The sequence below is a fragment of the Phoca vitulina genome, unplaced genomic scaffold (assembly GCF_004348235.1).
Source record: "Phoca vitulina isolate PV1807 unplaced genomic scaffold, GSC_HSeal_1.0 scaffold7, whole genome shotgun sequence".
NCBI lineage: Eukaryota > Metazoa > Chordata > Mammalia > Carnivora > Phocidae > Phoca > Phoca vitulina.
The window spans coordinates 30,897,029-30,914,744 of record NW_022589710.1 but is presented as its reverse complement, the minus strand read 5'-3'; the positions used below and the strand labels follow the sequence as shown (position 1 = coordinate 30,914,744).

The 17,716-nt window shown below is 40.2% G+C and overlaps 1 protein-coding gene across 2 annotated transcripts in view; it reads left to right on the top strand.

Moving 5' to 3' along the window:
- The window catches only part of ARMH4 (armadillo like helical domain containing 4), a 156,479-nt gene that overhangs the window by 130,646 nt on the left and 8,117 nt on the right, over nt 1-17,716 (top strand). For both annotated transcript variants that reach the window (XM_032405194.1, XM_032405193.1), the window contains exon 6: nt 16,925-16,956. In XM_032405194.1, the coding sequence (XP_032261085.1) occupies nt 16,925-16,956 (32 nt within the window). The remainder of the gene's footprint in view (nt 1-16,924; nt 16,957-17,716) is intronic.

Sequence of the window (17,716 nt, the reverse complement as noted above, 5' to 3'; positions counted from 1 at the left end):
CTTAACCAACTGAGCCACCCAGGCGTCCCGATTCCCATTACTCTTGTTTGACTTCTTTTTGGCCCTGTGTGAATGACTGGGTCTTGAATTTCAATTTGTTAGTCTATCGTAAAACACATTAAAATCTTCCTGGAAGCATTTTTCTTAGAGTTAAGATGTTCATAGTAGCTGCAGTTCTCTCTGAAGTCTATTGCAGATGCCCCTGTGTGAACAAGAAACCTCACACAAATCTCGGAAAAATATTTCTGGATCATGCCGGGCCACGGAGAAAGTGGATGTTGTTTGGTTATGTTCTTAGTGTACATTTGTTACTTGCTACACCATTGATGGCCTCTCAACTTCTACATTAAGAGGAAAGTAAACTTATCATTAATAATGTAGGTGGTTATATTGCCAGTTAAATGAAAGGTCTCTGGCTGCTTCTTCATAAGAAACTCATAATGGGTTCAAGGTTTGTTTGTTACTAGGTAAAAACAAGTCCATTTTGGTCGATGGCTAATTCAGGACCATGCGCAGTTAGGCAACTCATAAAAGTGTTTGTATGGAAATGAGTCTCTGGGATAATCAGATTTTATTTCTAGTGTCTAATCAATGCCCAGAGCTTTGGGATTTAATTATGTCTGCTGAAAAAATACAATTCAATTTCTCTTCCTCCCTTTTAAACATAACTGCAGCCTTTATTTTAATTCATAAATATGCAAGGCTTTATAGATATTTTCTGACACAGTACCTGATATTATTTAGATACTTAATAAATGTTGCATTCTTTTTCAAATGAATTAAAAACATATCCAATAAGAAACCTACGTAAGAGTTTCTTCCTGGCTTCTCTGCTTATGGTCTGGCAGTTGACTTGTACATTTTATGGTTACTCCAGAGAAATAAATAGTTTAAGTGGGAAATTGTTCTGATAAGAGGAGATTCCTGTTTTCTAGTCATCTGGGCAGGCTGACTTGAATGTAATGCTGGGTGTTTGTTTGAGTAGGGAGTGTGGCAGGTGGGTATTGGGCGGGACCTGAGGCAGGATGAGCTGAATATGTGTGGCTGGAATATGAATTCTACCCTTTTGCTTCTCTATAGTTTCCACCCAGCTTCCAGGAGGGCCCACAAAGCTTCTTTACCTCTTTGATCATCACTTAGTGTGCCCATCTTTTGTCACTTAGCATAATGTTTTCAAGGTTCATCCATGTTGTAGCATGAATCACTACTTCATTCCTTTGTACGGTTGAGTAATCCTCCATTGTATGGATATACCACATTTTGTTTACCCATTCATCAGTTGATGGACACTTGGATTGTTTCCACCTTTTGGCTATTGTGAATAGGGCTGTTATGAACATTCATGGAGAAGTATTTGTTTGTTTGTTTTTAAGTCTTTGGGGCATATACCTAAGAGTGGAATTGCTGAGTCATATGATAATTTTATGTTTAATTTTTTGAGGAACTGCCACATTATTTTCCACAGTGGCTGCACATTTTACAATTCTACTGGTAATGGATGAGGGTTCTGATTTCTCCACGTCCTTGCCAACACTGTTATTTGCCATTTTTTTTTTTTAAGATTTTATTTATTTATTTGACAGAGAGAGACACAGCGTGAGAGGGAACACAAGCAGGGGGAGTGGGAGAGGGAGAAGCAGGCTTCCCGCCGAGCAGGGAGCCCGATGTGGGGCTCGATCCCAGGACCCTGGGATCATGACCTGAGCCGAAGGCAGACTCTTAACGACTGAGCCACCCAGGCACCCCTCCCCATTTTTTTTTTTATTATTGCTTTCCTAGTGGGTATGAAGTGGTGTCCCACTGTGGTTTTGATTTGCATTTCCCTAATGACTAATGATGTTCAGCATCTTTTCATGTGTTTGTTAGCCATGTGTATACATGCTCCAATATGGGTGAACCTCAAGAACATTATGCTAAGTGAAAGAAGCTGGACCCAAAAGGTCGCCTATTACATGATTCCATTTATATGAGATATCCAGAATAGGTAAATCCAAAGACACAGAAAGCAGATTAGTCATGGGCTAGCAGGAGAGGAGAATGGAGAGTGGCTGCTTAATGGGTACAGGGTTTCCTTTTGGGATGATACAAAACATTTTGGAACGAGGTAGAGGTGATGGTTATAAGACATTGTGAATGTGCTAAATGCACTGAAGTGTAACGCTTTAAAATGGTCAATTTTAGGTTATGTGAATTTTCCCTCGATAAATAAAAAACTGAAAACACCTGGTTAGAAGTTGGTCTGCATTTCCAGTCCCAGCAGCATGAGGCAGAGAAATTCTGCGTAAATTAAAACAAAAATTTAAAATATGCATCTGAGTTCAAAAGGAAAGCCATTGTCGCCATAGGCAGCACCCTGAAGCTCGAGCAGTAGCCTCCTGAACTAAAGCTGTGGGACCTTAGGGCAACTGGGGACCACATATAGAAGCTGAGATGAGGGGTGGAGTTCAACACCAATGTGGGGCCAATAGACACGGCCTTGGGCTGGTGTAGGGGAGGAAGCAGGAATTCAAACCCTTGCATAATACAGCATTCTAGATATATGCAACTAATGAATCACTGAACACTACATCAAAAACTAATGATGTACTATACAGTGGCTAACTGAACATAATTAAAAAAAAAAAAGAAAGCATTCTGGAAAAAATGCCTCCCTGTGAAAAGGGGTCTAGAAAAATACCCTACACGGGCCAGAGGAACAGCAAGGGAATAGCTCTCTTCCCGGGGCTCTGAGGGGGAGAGAAAAATGACGCCGAAGCCGTAGGGTTGCCTTCATCATGTAAGAACCTATAACTGAGAAATCAGCGTACACCCCTGTTCTAGGCGGGTGGGTGAAACCGCTGGTGTCCTTGGCACAAGCAAACAAGAAACTGCTTCTCTGTAGTGACATTTCCACGACGCAGGGTGGACAAGCTTCCTAGCGAAAAACAACCCCCGGTGAAAAATAAGTCCACGTGAAAAACCACAGATCACCCGAGGAAGTATTCCAGCATGAGGGAGAGGAAGTAGAGGTGATGGGTAGGAGGGTTCGAATCTCAAGAACCTGGCAAAGTAGAAGTATGACTGAAATGATTAAAGAATAAGGACTTGGAGATTGGCTCTACTGCCTTAATAAAAAGTTTCCGCGGATAATTGAACAGCTGCTCCAGGGAGCATGTGCAAAATTTGCTTAGGGGATTTAGAAGGAGGAAAGGTAGAGGCTGAGGTTGTTCACCTGCTGTCCGTCGTATAGTGGTTCTGGCGAGACCTTTAGGTTTTTTCCTAAGGATCAAGAGCTCAGGGAAACTTTCTAAGTAATCCATTTAGATGGAAGAAAAGCTCTGCCTTTCAGGGTATTAACTGTGGTGCTCAGGTGCTCTTAACCAAAGATTTGCCTTCATTTCTCTCGAGAGCGCAGCTTGGTATTTGCCTATTATTGTGAGGAGTGACACGTTATGAGCTGGTAAGTGAAACTTTCAGAAACAAACGTTGAAGCTGCCTTGAAAACCACTTTAGTACTTACTCAGCTGCCCACGTCTAATCGACTGCATCTGTTGGCTGAGCCACGGCACTCGGGAGGCGGAAGCTTCTTGCTGACTAGGCAGAACCATGCCCGCAAGTTTAGGTAAGGGTTGTCGGCAATATGAGACTTCAGGTTTCCGTGGTCCCTGGCTAGTCTTCTCTTTGCCTCACTGTACGATCAAGCCATGGCTTTCATCAGTGGAAGTCCCAAAATTTATGTAAAGGAGAGGGGTGTGTGGGGACCTTGTCAAGACGCTGACGTGGGCTGTTACATTCCGTGAAATTTAGAATAGGGGACTGCAGGAAGGGCTGATGGGACCCTATGGTGACCAATGCCTCACATCTACCTTGGGATGGGAAATTTTAGATTCAGTGGATCCGGCAAGCAGCACACACACAAACTTGACTTTGCCCTGGGGGCCTGATGAGACTGCACTTCAGGAAGCAGTAAACTTTCTATTGAAAGTTACGTATGAAGACCAAACAATTTTTTTCACCAGTGGCATGAAAATCAGATAGTACAAATGTGAAGAGAGAAGTGTAAGAGTGAGTTGGGGAGAATTTCAGGTGCCCTGAGCATGGACTCGGTGCTGTGGAGTGGTAGAAATACAGGTCAGAAGCCTCCGTGCTCAGCAGAACTTTCAAGGGAGTCTTGAGCAAAGCGCAGTGATTTTCTCGTTCCGCCTTAATCAGGTGTAGAGGAGAAGCATAGACAAGTTGTTTTTTCCCTCATGAGCAATTTGTATATCATGCTTCTCTTTTTAGTAAAAAAAAAAAAAAAAAAAGCACACGTGGAGGGAGGCTTTCTTCTTCATTTATGCATCACGTATTTCCATATGTATTTCCATATGGATTAAGTTCATAACAGCCTTCTCCTCACTGGAGCTGGTAACCATACGGTTTAGAGTTTCTCAATATGGTTAGTATTCCTAAATGACCCCAGCAAGACGTGTAGATGATTACAAGACATTCTCTTTGCATCCTCCCACTAGGTATCTAGTATCGTTCCTTAGCTTGCAGTTAACTAAAGGCATGCTTAATGTTACTTGAAAGTAGAGATTAGAGTCTTTGGGCTCTTTGTACCCTTCTCTCTAAATCTCAGTGTATAGCCTGGAGAATTAATAGCTTCTTAGCTGCACGACTGCTGCTCACTTAGCCCTATGCAAGCAAAGAAGTACGTCGTTCTATTCATTGGAATCTTGCTGTTCTGTAATTATGTGAAGAGCAAATGATTATAGATAGAGTTTCTCTGTGATGTTTAAAACAGGTAAATTTAGCATCATTAGAGAATAATTTGGTACTAAAAAAAACTTAAGATTTTTAGAAAAACATGCAAACAACATTGAAAACTTAGTAAGTTTTATTATTCTTAATGGTGTTATGTAAGTTGGGAAGAAAAAAGCTTTGCTGTTTCTTAGGCTAGAAGAGGCACTTAATGGTTGAATAACAAGGAAGAAAGAGAGCTGCTCTCCATTTATTTCTTGACACTGTAGAAAGACTATAATTGAAATTAGTTTACATGTGTTTTGAGCAAAGCACGGTGTGCTGACATTGCACTTCTTATTCAGGTGGAACATACATTTCTCTTTTCATTGATTAGCATAAAAATAAAGTTTCCCACATTATTGAAAGACACAAATGATATTGAAATTTTCACTATTAAAGAGACTGTGTAACCCTTTCAAAGTCAAATGTGAACTAAGTGGAATTAGCTATGAAGTACATCTCACACAATGCTTTAGGGAGTGGGTATGTCTTATAAATCCGGGTAGCCTGAAGCCCTTCATTTAGAATTAGTTTAGATCAGTGGAGATGGCATCTGCCCTGAATGTGGCCAGCTTGTCTTTCTTCCTTGCACCTTACTTCTGTTCATTCTAAGAGTTTGTTTTCGTGTGCAAAATAAATAAAGTTGATGTGGCATAGGGCAGGACTACTTATGTGGTGGCAGAACTAGACTAGTGTCTTAGTTTGAGTTCTCCATGAAGGCAGACCCTGAGTCTGGATTGGGGTGCAAGGAGTTTCTTTGGGAAGGAATCCCAGGAAGCATGGCGAGGGAGCGAGGAAGTGAGACAGGGTAGGTGGAGAGCCAGCAAAGGGGGTGTTGAATGAGGGGATTATTGCTGGGGCTCCTTGCTCTTGGGGAATCTCTGAGAAGCTGTGTGGAGCACACCTCAGGGGTGAGGAAATCTGGGGAATTTACCGAATGTGGGAGGCAGAATAATGCTCCCTCCCAAGATGTCCACATCCTAAAACCCAGAAGCTGCAAATATGTTGCCTTACAAGGGGTACTTTGCAGATGTGATTGAGTTAAGGACCTAGAGATGGGGAGATTATCACAAGAGTCCTCGTAAGAGAGAAGTAGGAGGGTCAGAGTCAGAGAAGAAAATATGACGAAGGAAGCAGAGTTTAGAGAGAGGAGATTTGAAGTGTGCTGTTGGCTTTGAAGATGGAGGGAGAGGCCATGAGCCAAGGACTGCAGACAGGCTCTAGAGGCTGGAAAAAGCAAGGAGACATGTCAGCCCTGCTGACACCTTGACTTTAGCCATTGAAACTGATTTGGATTTCTGACCTCCAGAAATATAACAAATTTATGTTGTTTTAAGCCATTGAATTTGTGATAGCTACAGTTGGGGACGAATATACCCACCAGCTCATGGCCCTCATTGATTGAGGATGGCTTCTAGAGCAATATTTCCTCAGTGCTTCTGCCTAGCCCCACATGGGCTCTTATGACTGGAGGATACCCTCAGGCAGAGAGACCCTCAGGCCTGCATAGGAAGGAAGTGGGCTGAGGGCATCTCTGCATGGGCCAGGGCACCAGTGGGCTTGGCTTTACCTGGACAAAAGATTTCATCAATGGAATATGAAGTGTCCTCATAAACACTTGAAACTTTCAGCACAGCTAAAAAGGAGCTGAGCTGGAATTTGAACCCAGGCCCTTATGGCTAAAATATATGCCTCAATCAATGAAGGCCAACATAGTGATTTAACAAGTCTATACTTTATGCTATGCTCACCACAAGTGTAGAGATCATCTGTCACCATACAACAAATGCAATTTTGCCCATCCCATCACCCCTTTCCTCTCTGGCAACCATCAGAACCAGTTTGTTCTGTGTGTTTACAGGTCTGTTTTTACTCATTGTTCTGTTTTTAGATTCCACAGATAGGTGAGTTGATACAGTATTTATCTGTCTGACTTAATTCACTTAGCATACTATCCTTTAGGTCCATCCATGTTGTTGCAAATAGCAAGACTCATCCTTTTTTATGGTGGAGTAGCGTTCCATTATATATATATGATGAGATCTATATCTATATCTATATCTATTTATATATCTATATCTATATCTATATCTATATCTATCTATCTATCTATCTATCTATCTATCTATCTATCTATCTATATCTATATCTATCTCACATCTTCCTGATCCATTCATCAGTCAGTGGACACTTGGGTTGCTTCCATATCTTAGCTATTGTAAATAATGCTGCAATAAACATAGGGGTGCATGTATCTTTTCAAATTAGTATTTTAGTTTGGGTAAATAACCAGTAGTGGAATTACTGGAGCATATGGGATTTCTATTTTTAATTTTTCGAGGAGCCTCTATACTGTTTTCCATAGTTGTTATGCCACTTTACATTCCCACCAACAGTGCATGGGGTTTAAAAAAGGGATTCCTTTTTCTCCACATCCTTGCCAACACTTGTTATTTCTTGTCTTTTTGATTCTAGCCATTCTGACAGGTGAGAGGTGATCTCTCATTGTGGTTTTGATTTGCATTTCTCTGATGATGAGTGATGTTGAGCATCTTGTCTTGTGTCTGTTTGCCACTTGTATGTCTTTTTTGGAAAAATGTCTATTGAGGTCTTCTGCCCCCTTTTCATTGGATTATTTGGGTTTTATTGTGGTGTTGAGTTGTATAAGTTCTTTATACATTTGGATATTAATCCCTTGTTGGATATATCATTTCCAAATATCTTCAGGGAGAACCTGCTTTTAACAATCCATGTTCTCTTGTTTTCTTTGTACCTTTCTGCTTGCTAGAAGGAGACCAGAGGCGTCATTATATTCCCGTGCTTTCAGACTTGCATTAAATAAAATTTCAAGAAACGAAACAAACCAGAATCAGTGGGATTAGAATGAATCGATAGCTGTGGGCTAAGGAATTATCCAAGTGGAAGGGACCCAACTCCTTGTGTTCCTCACTGTCAGCGATCCACCATTAATCTCCATTTGCAAAGGTCTACAGAATTTTCTGGGGTTCTTTTATTTTAAAAGCAGTAAGGAATTATAAATAATTTGGAAAATTCTAAGAATACAGGGAATAAAAGAAAATCACCCATAATTTTATAACCTACTGATGAATTCAGTTGACACTTAGATGTATGTTATCCCAATTATATACATAATATTTTTATCCACAAAACTTGAGCTCATGTTTTATATACCCTATTTTTTCATTTGTAAAATACTAAGTATTTTTCTTGAAATTATTTATTTATTTATTTAAGATTTTATTTATTTATTTGAGAGAGAGAGAGTGCACACAAGCAGGGGGAGCGGCGGACAGAGGGAGAGAGAGAAGCAGGCTCCCACTGAGCAGGGAGCCCGATGCGGGGCTCGGTCCCAGGACCCTGGGATCATGACCTGAGCCGAAAGCAGATGCTTAACCGACTAAGCCACTTAGGCACCTCTTTCTTGAAATAATTTAAATTTTTGTATAATATACCACCCTGTAGATATAACCTAAGATATTGTTTTCCTTTGAGTGTTTAAACCAATCCACTGTGGTTGGATATTGATGTTGTTTATGTGTTCTATTCCATTTTATTTTTATTTTTTTAAAAGATTTTATTTATTTATTTGACAGAGAGAGACACAGTGAGAGAGGGAACACAAGCAGGGGGAGTGGGAGAGGGAGAAGCAGGCTTCCTGCTGAGCAGGGAGCCTGATGTGGGGCTCGATCCCAGTACCCCAGGATCATGACCTGAGCCAAAGGCAGAGGCCTAATGACTGAGCCACCCAGGTGCCCCTGTTCTTTTCCATTTTAAATAACTTTACAGTAAGCAGCATTTAACAAAACCTTCTGTGCATATCCATGATTAACTGTTTAAAATACATTTCTCTCACAACTGGAACTTTGGATTAAAAAAAATTAAACCTGTAAAAAACTTTTAAGATAGATTGCAAATCCCTCCTCACATCTCTGAAAAGTTATATCAGTTCATACTCCTCTTGTCAGTGTGATGTTTCTCTATTTTTAAAAAATTACAGTGCTGATTCTCCTCTTTACAATCTTTTCTTTTTTTTTCTCCTTTTTTTCTTGTCTTGCTTTTGCCTGCCTTTATCAATTTTTATTCCTTAAGTTTAAAAATGATCATTGTGTAAAATTTATTTTGACACTGCCTCGTACATTTTCTTGAAACGGTTTATAGAATCCTCATGAAAAAAGAATCATACTTACTCAAAAATTATGAACTCACTTAAAATTAATATATATTCACTGAAAGAAGGAAGAAATATTTATTAAGCACCGGAGTGTCTGATACCACGTGAAGGACTCTGGCAGATGCCTGAGAAGCACAAGGTGTAGTAATCCTCAGGGGTCTCATGATCTTAGTTGGAGAAATACAACCAAGCTTGCCTATTTTAAAGAACAGTGCTTTCTCAATCTTTCTAGACCCTTGCTCCCCAAATACTATCTCATTATCTTCTGTGTATCACTGATCTCACTCACTGAGAAGACTTTGCCCAGCTTTTTTTTGTAGTTTGTATTGTCAACTAAAGAATCAGACCCATTGAATGTGCTCTTTCAAACTCCCTATACATAGACACGCATCCTATTCTGATGTGCATTGCCTCCCCCAGTGGAGAAGTACTGCCTTAGAGAATCATCCAAAGCAGGATTCTATGAAATTTACTCTAAGAACCTAAGATAAAGACAATTAACCAGTGACACCTGGCTTGATAAGTCCTAAGTTAAACTGTTTCTCTTTTTTTGTTTTTAAAAGATTTATTTATTCATTAGAGAGAGAGAGAGAATGTGTGAGTGTGCGCACACGTGAGCTGGGGGAGGAGCAGATGGAGAGGGAGAAGGAGGAAGCAGACTCCCTGCTGGGCATGGAACCCCATGCAGGACTCTATCCCATGACTCTGAGTTCATGACCTGAGCCAAAATCAAGAGTCTGAAACCCAACCCACTGAGCCACCTAGGCGCCACTAAACCATTTCTTTCTTTCTCTCTTTTTAAAGATTTTATTTACACAAACAATGAATCATGGAACACTACATCAAAAACTAATGACATACTGTATGGTGACTAACATAACACAATAAAAAATATATATATATATAAATAAATATTTTATTTATTTATTTGAGAGAGAGAGAACAAGAAGGGGGAGGGGCAAAGGGAGAGGGTGAAGCAGACTCCCCACTGAGCAGGGAGCCTGATATAGGACTCGATCCCAGGATCCCAGGATCATGACCTGAGCCGAAGGCAGACGCTCAACCAACTGAGCCACACAGGTGCCCCTAAATCGTTTCTCTTGACAGTGAACTTCCTATAGTTCAAGAGCCTGTTGGGGCCTCAGACCCTGGCTGGATCTCTGCCTCCTTTCCCTCTTCTTGGAGCTGCCCTCACCCTGCCATCCACAGGCAGTCATCTGGCCCTTTTCACCCCTTCCACAAAGTGCTCACATTTTCCCATTTCTACCTCGGTTTTGTTTTACTCATTATATGATATACATCCTATTTCCTGATTCCGAGCATCTTGCTTCACAGGTTGGCATTCTGCCTTGGGCCCAGTAATTGGCTTTCTTGCTCTGTCCTTCACTCTCTGTCCCTGCACTGCTGCTTGTTATTCACTTCTCATAGACCCTATGGCCTCTTCCTTTCCTCACTGGAATTAGGCCCCATACCTTCTGCTGACCCCAGTGTAGAGCACAGTGCCTGGCCAACACAATGTGCATAATAAGTATTTGTTGAATGAATCAATGAATTGGAAGCATTCTCTTGCTTGAATTTCAGTTTATGTCTTGGGCTTAGTTGAGACATGTTGAAATATTCATGACTCACTTGTCTTTGTTTGTCTCCTTCTGTCCCAGGTTTCTTGTTTTTGTTTTATTATTTCTCTACACCAAGTACTGTCCTAAACACATGGCCCATGTTATTTTTAGTCTTCACAACATCTTGCAAGACAGGTGTTACCACAGTCATTTTACATATAAGGAAACTGAGGGTCCCAGAGGTTCAATAATTTCTCCAGAGTTGCTCAGCGAAGAAGTGAAGTGACTTCACTTCTCCATGGAGCCACTAACCCCTAGGCTCATTTCTAAGGTTCCTGTGCTTTCTTCTTTTGGCCTTCCCATAACTGGTCGTATCTTGATTGTACAACACTATCTTTGCCTGAATCCCAGTGGAGACAGAAGGAGTAATGAAGGAAGGACAAAGCTGAGAGATCTTGCCAAGATCTTGACATAAGAGATTGAAGCCAGGGACTGAAGGAGATAGAAGAGCCCAAGGAATGAAAATGAAAACACAACTGTTCAAAATCTTTGGGATGCAGCAAAGGCAGTCCTAAGAGGAAAGTATATAGCAATACAAGCCTTTCTCAAGAAACATGAAAGGTCTCAAGTACACAACCTAACCCTACACCTAAAGGAGCTGGAGAAAGAACAGCAAATAAAGCCTAAACCCAGCAGGAGAAGAGAAATAATAAAGATCAGAGCAGAAATCAATGAAATAGAAACCAAAAGAACAGTAGAACAGATCAACGAAACTAGGAGCTGGTTCTTTGAAAGAATTAAGAAGATTGATAAACCCCTGGCCAGACTTATCAAAAAGAAAAGAGAAATGACCCAAATCAACAAAATCATGAATGAAAGAGGAGAAATCACAACCAACACCAAAGAAATACAAACAATTATAAGAACATATTATGAGCAACTCTATGCCAGCAAATTAGATAACCTGGAAGAAATGGATGCATTCCTAGAGATGTATCAACTACCAAAACTGAACCAGGAAGAAATAGAAAACCTGAACAGACCTATAACCACTAAGGAAATTGAAGCAGTCATCAAAAATCTCCCAACAAACAAAAGCCCAGGGCCAGATGGCTTCCCAGGGGAATTCTACCAAACATTTAAAGAAGAATTAATACCCATTCTTCTGAAACTGTTCCAAAAAATAGAAATGGAAGGAAAACTTCCAAACTCGTTTTATGAGGCCACCATTACCTTGATCCCAAAACCAGACAAAGACCCCATCAAAAAGGAGAATTACAGACCAATATCCTTGATGAACATGGATGCAGAAATTCTTACCAAAATACTAGCCAATAGGATCCAACAGTACATTAAAAGGATTATTCACCATGACCAAGTGGGATTTATCCCTGGGCTGCAAGTTTGGTTCAACATCCGCAAATCAATCAACGTGATACAATACATTAACAAAAGAAAGAACAAGAATCATATGATCCTCTCAATAGATGCAGAAAAAGCATTTGACAAAGTACAGCATCCTTTCTTGATCAAAACTCTTCCGAGTATAGGGATAGAGGGTACATACCTCAATATCATAAAAGCCATCTATGAAAAACCCACAGCGAATATCATTCTCAATGGGGAAAAACTGAGAGCTTTCCCCCTAAGGTCAGGAACGCAGCAGGGATGTCCACTATCACCACTGCTATTCAACATAGTATTAGAAGTCCTAGCCACAGCAATCAGACAACAAAAAGAAATCAAAGGCATCCAAATCAGCAAAGAAGAAGTCAAACTCTCACTCTTTGCAGATGATATGATACTTTATGTGGAAAACCCAAAAGACTCCACCCCAAAACTGCTAGAACTCATAGAGGAATTCAGTAAAGTGGCAGGGATATAAAATCAATGCACAGAAATCAGTGGCATTCCTATACACCAACAACAAGACAGAAGAAAGAGAAATTAAGGAGTCGATCCCATTTACAATTGCACCCAAAACCATAAGATACCTAGAAATAAATCTAACCAGAGAGGCAAAGAATCTGTACTCAGAAAACTATAAAATATTCATGAAAGAAATTGAGGAAGACACAAAGAAATGGAAAAACGTTCCATGCTCATGGATTGGAAGAACAAATATTGTGAAGATGTCAATGCTACCTAGAGCAATCTACACATTCAATGCAATCCCCATCAAAATACTATCCACTTTTTTCAAAGAAATGGAACAAATAGTCCTAAAATTTGTATGGAACCAGAAAAGACCCCGAATAGCCAGAGGAATGTTGAAAAAGAAAAGCAAAGCTGGTGGCATCACAATTCTGGACTTCCAGCTCTATTACAAAGCTGTCATCATCAAGACAGTATGGTACTGGCACAAAAACAGACACATAGATCAATGGAACAGAATAAAGAGCCCAGAAATGGACCCTCAACTCTATGGTCAACTAATCTTCGACAAAGCAGGAAAGAATGTCCAATGGAAAAAAGACAGTCTCGGGGCACCTGGGTGGCTCAGTTGGTTAAGCGGCTGCCTTCGGCTCAGGTCATGATCCCAGGGTCCTGGGATCGAGCCCCACATTGGGCTCCCTGCTCGGCGGGGAGCCTGCTTCTCCCTCTCCCTCTGCCTGCCTCTCTGCCTACTTGTTCTCTCTCTCTCTGTCAAATAAATAAATAAAATCTTTAAAAAAAAAAAAAAGGAAAAAAGTCTCTTCAACAAATGGTGTTGGGAAAATTGGACAGCCACATGCAGAAGAATGAAACTGGACCATTTCCTTACACCACACACAAAAATAGACTCAAAATGTTGAAAGACCTTAATGTGAGACAGGAGTCCATCAAAATCCTAAAGGAGAACACAGGCAGCAACCTCTTTGACCTCAGCCGCAGCAACTTCTTCCTAGAAACATCGCCAAAGGCAAGGGAAGCAAGGGCAAAAATGAACTATTGGGACTTCATCAAGATAAAAAGCTTTTGCACAGCAAAAGAAACAGTCAACAAAACCAAAAGACAACCAACAGAATGGAAGAAGATATTTGCAAATGACATATCAGATAAAGGGCTAGTATCCAAAATCTATAAAGAACTTACCAAACTCAACACCCAAAGAACAAAGAATCCAATCAAAAAATGGGCAGAAGACATGAACAGACATTTTTCCAAAGAAGACATCCAAATGGCCAACAGACACATGAAAAAGTGCTCAACATCGCTCGGCATCAGGGAAATCCAAATCAAAAGCTCAATGAGATACCACCTCACACCAGTCAGAATGGCTAAAATTAACAAGTCAGGAAATGACAGATGTTGGCGGGGATGTGGAGAAAGGGGAACCCTCCTACACTGTTGGTGGGAATGCGAGCTGGTGCAACCACTCTGGAAAACAGTATGGAGGTTCCTCAAAAAGTTGAAAATAGAGCTACTGTACGATCCAGCAATTGCACTACTGGGTATTTACCCCAAAGATAAAAATGTAGGGACCCGAAGGGGTACGTGCACCCCGATGTTTATAGCAGCAATGTCCACAATAGCCAAACTGTGGAAAGAGCCAAGATATCCATCAACAGATGAATGGATAAAGAAGAGGTGGTATATATATACAATGGAATATTATGCAGCCATCAAAAGGAATGAGATCTTGCCATTTGCAATGACATGGATGGAACTGGAGGGTGTTATGCTGAGCGAAATAAGTCAATCAGAGAAAGACATGTATCATAGGACCTCACTGATATGAGGAATTCTTAATCTCAGGAAACAAACTGAGGGTTGCTGGAGTGGGGGGTGGGGTGGGAAGGATGGGGTGGCTGGGTGATAGACATTGGGGAGGGTATGTGCTATGGTGAGTACTGTGAATTGTGCAAGACTGTTGAATCACAGATCTGTACCTCTGAAACAAATAATGCAATATATGTTAAGAAAAAAAAAAAAGAAGAAGATAGCAGGAGGGGAAGAATGAAGGGGGGGAAATCGGAGGGGGACAAACCATGAGAGATGATGGACTCTGAAAAACAAACTGAGGGTTCTAGAGGGGAGGGGGGTGGGAGGATGGGTTAGCCTGGTGATGGATATTAAAGAGGGCACGTTCTGCATGGAGCACTAATGAGTCATGGAACACTACATCAAAAACTAATGATGTAATGTATGGTGATTAACATAACAATAAAAAATTTAAAAAAGAAGAGCCCAAGGAGGGTAGCTCCAAATTTTCAACCTGAGAGAGCAGGAGAGTGGGGGTATCATCAAAAGAAATGGGTAGTTAAGAAGTATTATTCCTGTAGGTTGTTAAATCAGATAGTGGTTGGAATTCCAGTGACTCTTTACTCCCTGGTTAACCATGGGCAAGTCTCTTAGCTTCTCTGAGTCTCAGTTTCCCCATCTTTTCCCGGAGCATAATCTTCCCTCACTCTCATGTTTGTTTTTGGTTTGCTGATCAAGTGATGCAGTAGATTCGAACCTGCTCTGTCAGGGGTCAAGCCATGTGGACCTGTGGTCTGGCATCACTCCTGTCAATATGTTATTACTAGAGTCAGACTGTAAATGGAGACCCAACTGTCTGTGTCAGGGGTCATCCCACTGTGACCCGTGGACCCACCCATCTGGCCTGCTACCCATTTTTGTATGGCCCATGAGCAAAGAATGTCTTTTACATTTTAATATGGTTGAAAAAAAATCAAAAGAAAGATATTTGTGACCTATGAAAATTACATGAAATTCAAAGGTCAATGTCCATAAGTAACATTTATTGGAATATAGCCAAAACCCATTAATTTATGCACTATGAGTGCTTTCACACTGCAACAGCAGAGTTGAGTAGTTGTGACAGAGATTATATGGCCTGCAAAGCTTAAAATGTTTACTATTTGGCTCTTTACAAGAAAAGTTTGCCAATCCCTTGTCTACACTTTCTGGGAGGTGTTTCTAGGTCTGCCACTCTGTGTCCTTTCTTCCTATCTGTTGAAGCTCCTGGACAGGAAAGGAAATTTAAGGAAATCTTGAAAGGTTTTTGTTGGCTTACTAATTTCTTTGATAATATTTGTCTTCTTTTTTCCTTTTCCGTGCTTTTCAAAATAGAATTTTTATTCAATGCTGAATCATTTTAAAAGGCAATTAAGGATGAAGAACCCCATTACTAACTTCAAACTATCCTTAATATGGCCATACAAACCATAAGAGACTCTTTTTTTTTTTTTTTTTTTTTAGAGTGAGAGAGAGTGGGAGAGGCAGAGGGAGAATCTTAAGCAGACTTCATGCTCAGCGCAGAGCCAACTCGGGGCTTGATCTCACGACCATGACACCATGGCCTGAGCCAAAATCAAGAGTTGGACACTTAACTGACTGAGCCACCCAGGTGCCCCAAACCATAAGAGACTCTTAATGATACAGAACAAACTGAGGGTTGATGGAGGGAGATGGGTGGGGGATGGGCTAGATGGCTGATGGGTATTGAAGTGGGCACTTGTGATGAGCCCAGGGTGATGTATGTAAGTGATGAATCACTGAATTCTACTCCTAAAACCAATATTGCCTTGTATGTTAACTAACTAAAATTTAAATAAGAAAAAAAAGAAGAAAAAAAAAAAAACCCATGGCCATTCTAACACATGTTTTCATTTTGAATGATACTTGTTCTGTTCTCAGCATATGTACTTCCAAATGGTTGTAATAATGGTCTACTTAACACTTCAGGGTTGATGTAGTCCTTTTCGGTGGCTTTTTAAACTGTTACTTGGTTATTACCTTTATTTTTTAATAGTGGTTGTATTGTGATGGAATGGTACAGTTTATAAGCTATATGTATTTCAGAAATACTTCCTCTTTTTGCCTTTGGTCAAAATTTTTTCTTCAACTGTGGATGCAAATGCTTCTCTTTGGAGCCAGTGCCCATTGTCCCTTCCTACCTTACTTTGTTGGGATACTGGTTCAAGTGCAGAATACCCACTGAGCTTAAAAACTGAGAAAGATGAGTAACGTTAAGGAGAAAATGTCAGATAAGAAATGAACTTGATAATTAATTAATAAATTAATTGATTAGTTTATTTATTTATTTGATGGTACATGGGTTGGGAATGAACTTGATACTTTAAAGGTGATTTCATATCTCCTTACCCAGACCTCCCCCAAAGCATTAAATAGTAATACAAATACATTTAACAAATAAAAAATATTCTCTGTTCACCTAATGATGATGTGAGGGATATGTTTGTGCTTTCTGTTACATTTTTAAACAAATGAGAATAAAAACAAGACTAATACTGTCATTATTACTGTTAATACTGTTGACCCTTTCACTACATTTCATACAATAAAACCAGTGTATCAAATTAACTTAATACCATGAAATGTAAGTTATCGAATTAACTTAACTCAATGAAATATAAGTAAGAAGATGGATATTTACATTTTATTCTCTTATTTTCCCTAGTGAGAAGCTGGATGGAAAAACTAAAAGACAAGGTAAGAGAAGTATTTTCTTCCTTTGGATTTATCTTAAAGGGCATGGCTTTGTCAAATAAAAGATCTTCAGAGTAATGGAGCCTTAATTCATCATTCTGATTCTGGTTATCTGTGCAAAGATGCAAGGCCACTTCCAGGTGCCCAACAAGAAGGAAGACCTTCCCTTTAAGTTCCTTCTTGTATAACACAGGGAACCTTATTCTTTGGAGCACGATTCCTTCTTATGAAGGCATTATCTACTATGCTCAGCTGGAAAATATCCTTGACACATCAAGGTGGAGTTTCTTCTAGGGATCAGCAGTGTAATCCCAATTTATTGGCTATTTCTTGTCCCAGTGCCAAAAACCCAATGCCAGGTTCTTGTAAGCCTGACCCTCTGTATGAGGAAGAAATACCTTGGATTTTGGAAAGCATTGATTCTTCTGACCCAAAGGCAAAAATTGATGGACTTGAGTTAAGAATAGAAGTTTGGGATGGAAAGAGCATCCTTAAACCATAGTCGGGGTGGTTTGGAGTAAAAACACCTGGACGCCTGAGCACTCTCCTTAGATCAACTTTTATGTAGTCTCTCATAGTGCTACTACATACTGGGTGACAAAGGGCTGACTTGCCTGGAATGGCCAACAATAGAAAAATATTTCTCTCTTGCGTTAATTCTGCCATCTATGTCTGTGATTGACAATATTAACTTCCTTCCAGGTTCCTGTTTTTCATTTTCTTTTGATTTTCAACACTCTCCAAGTTTACATTTTTTGGTTAC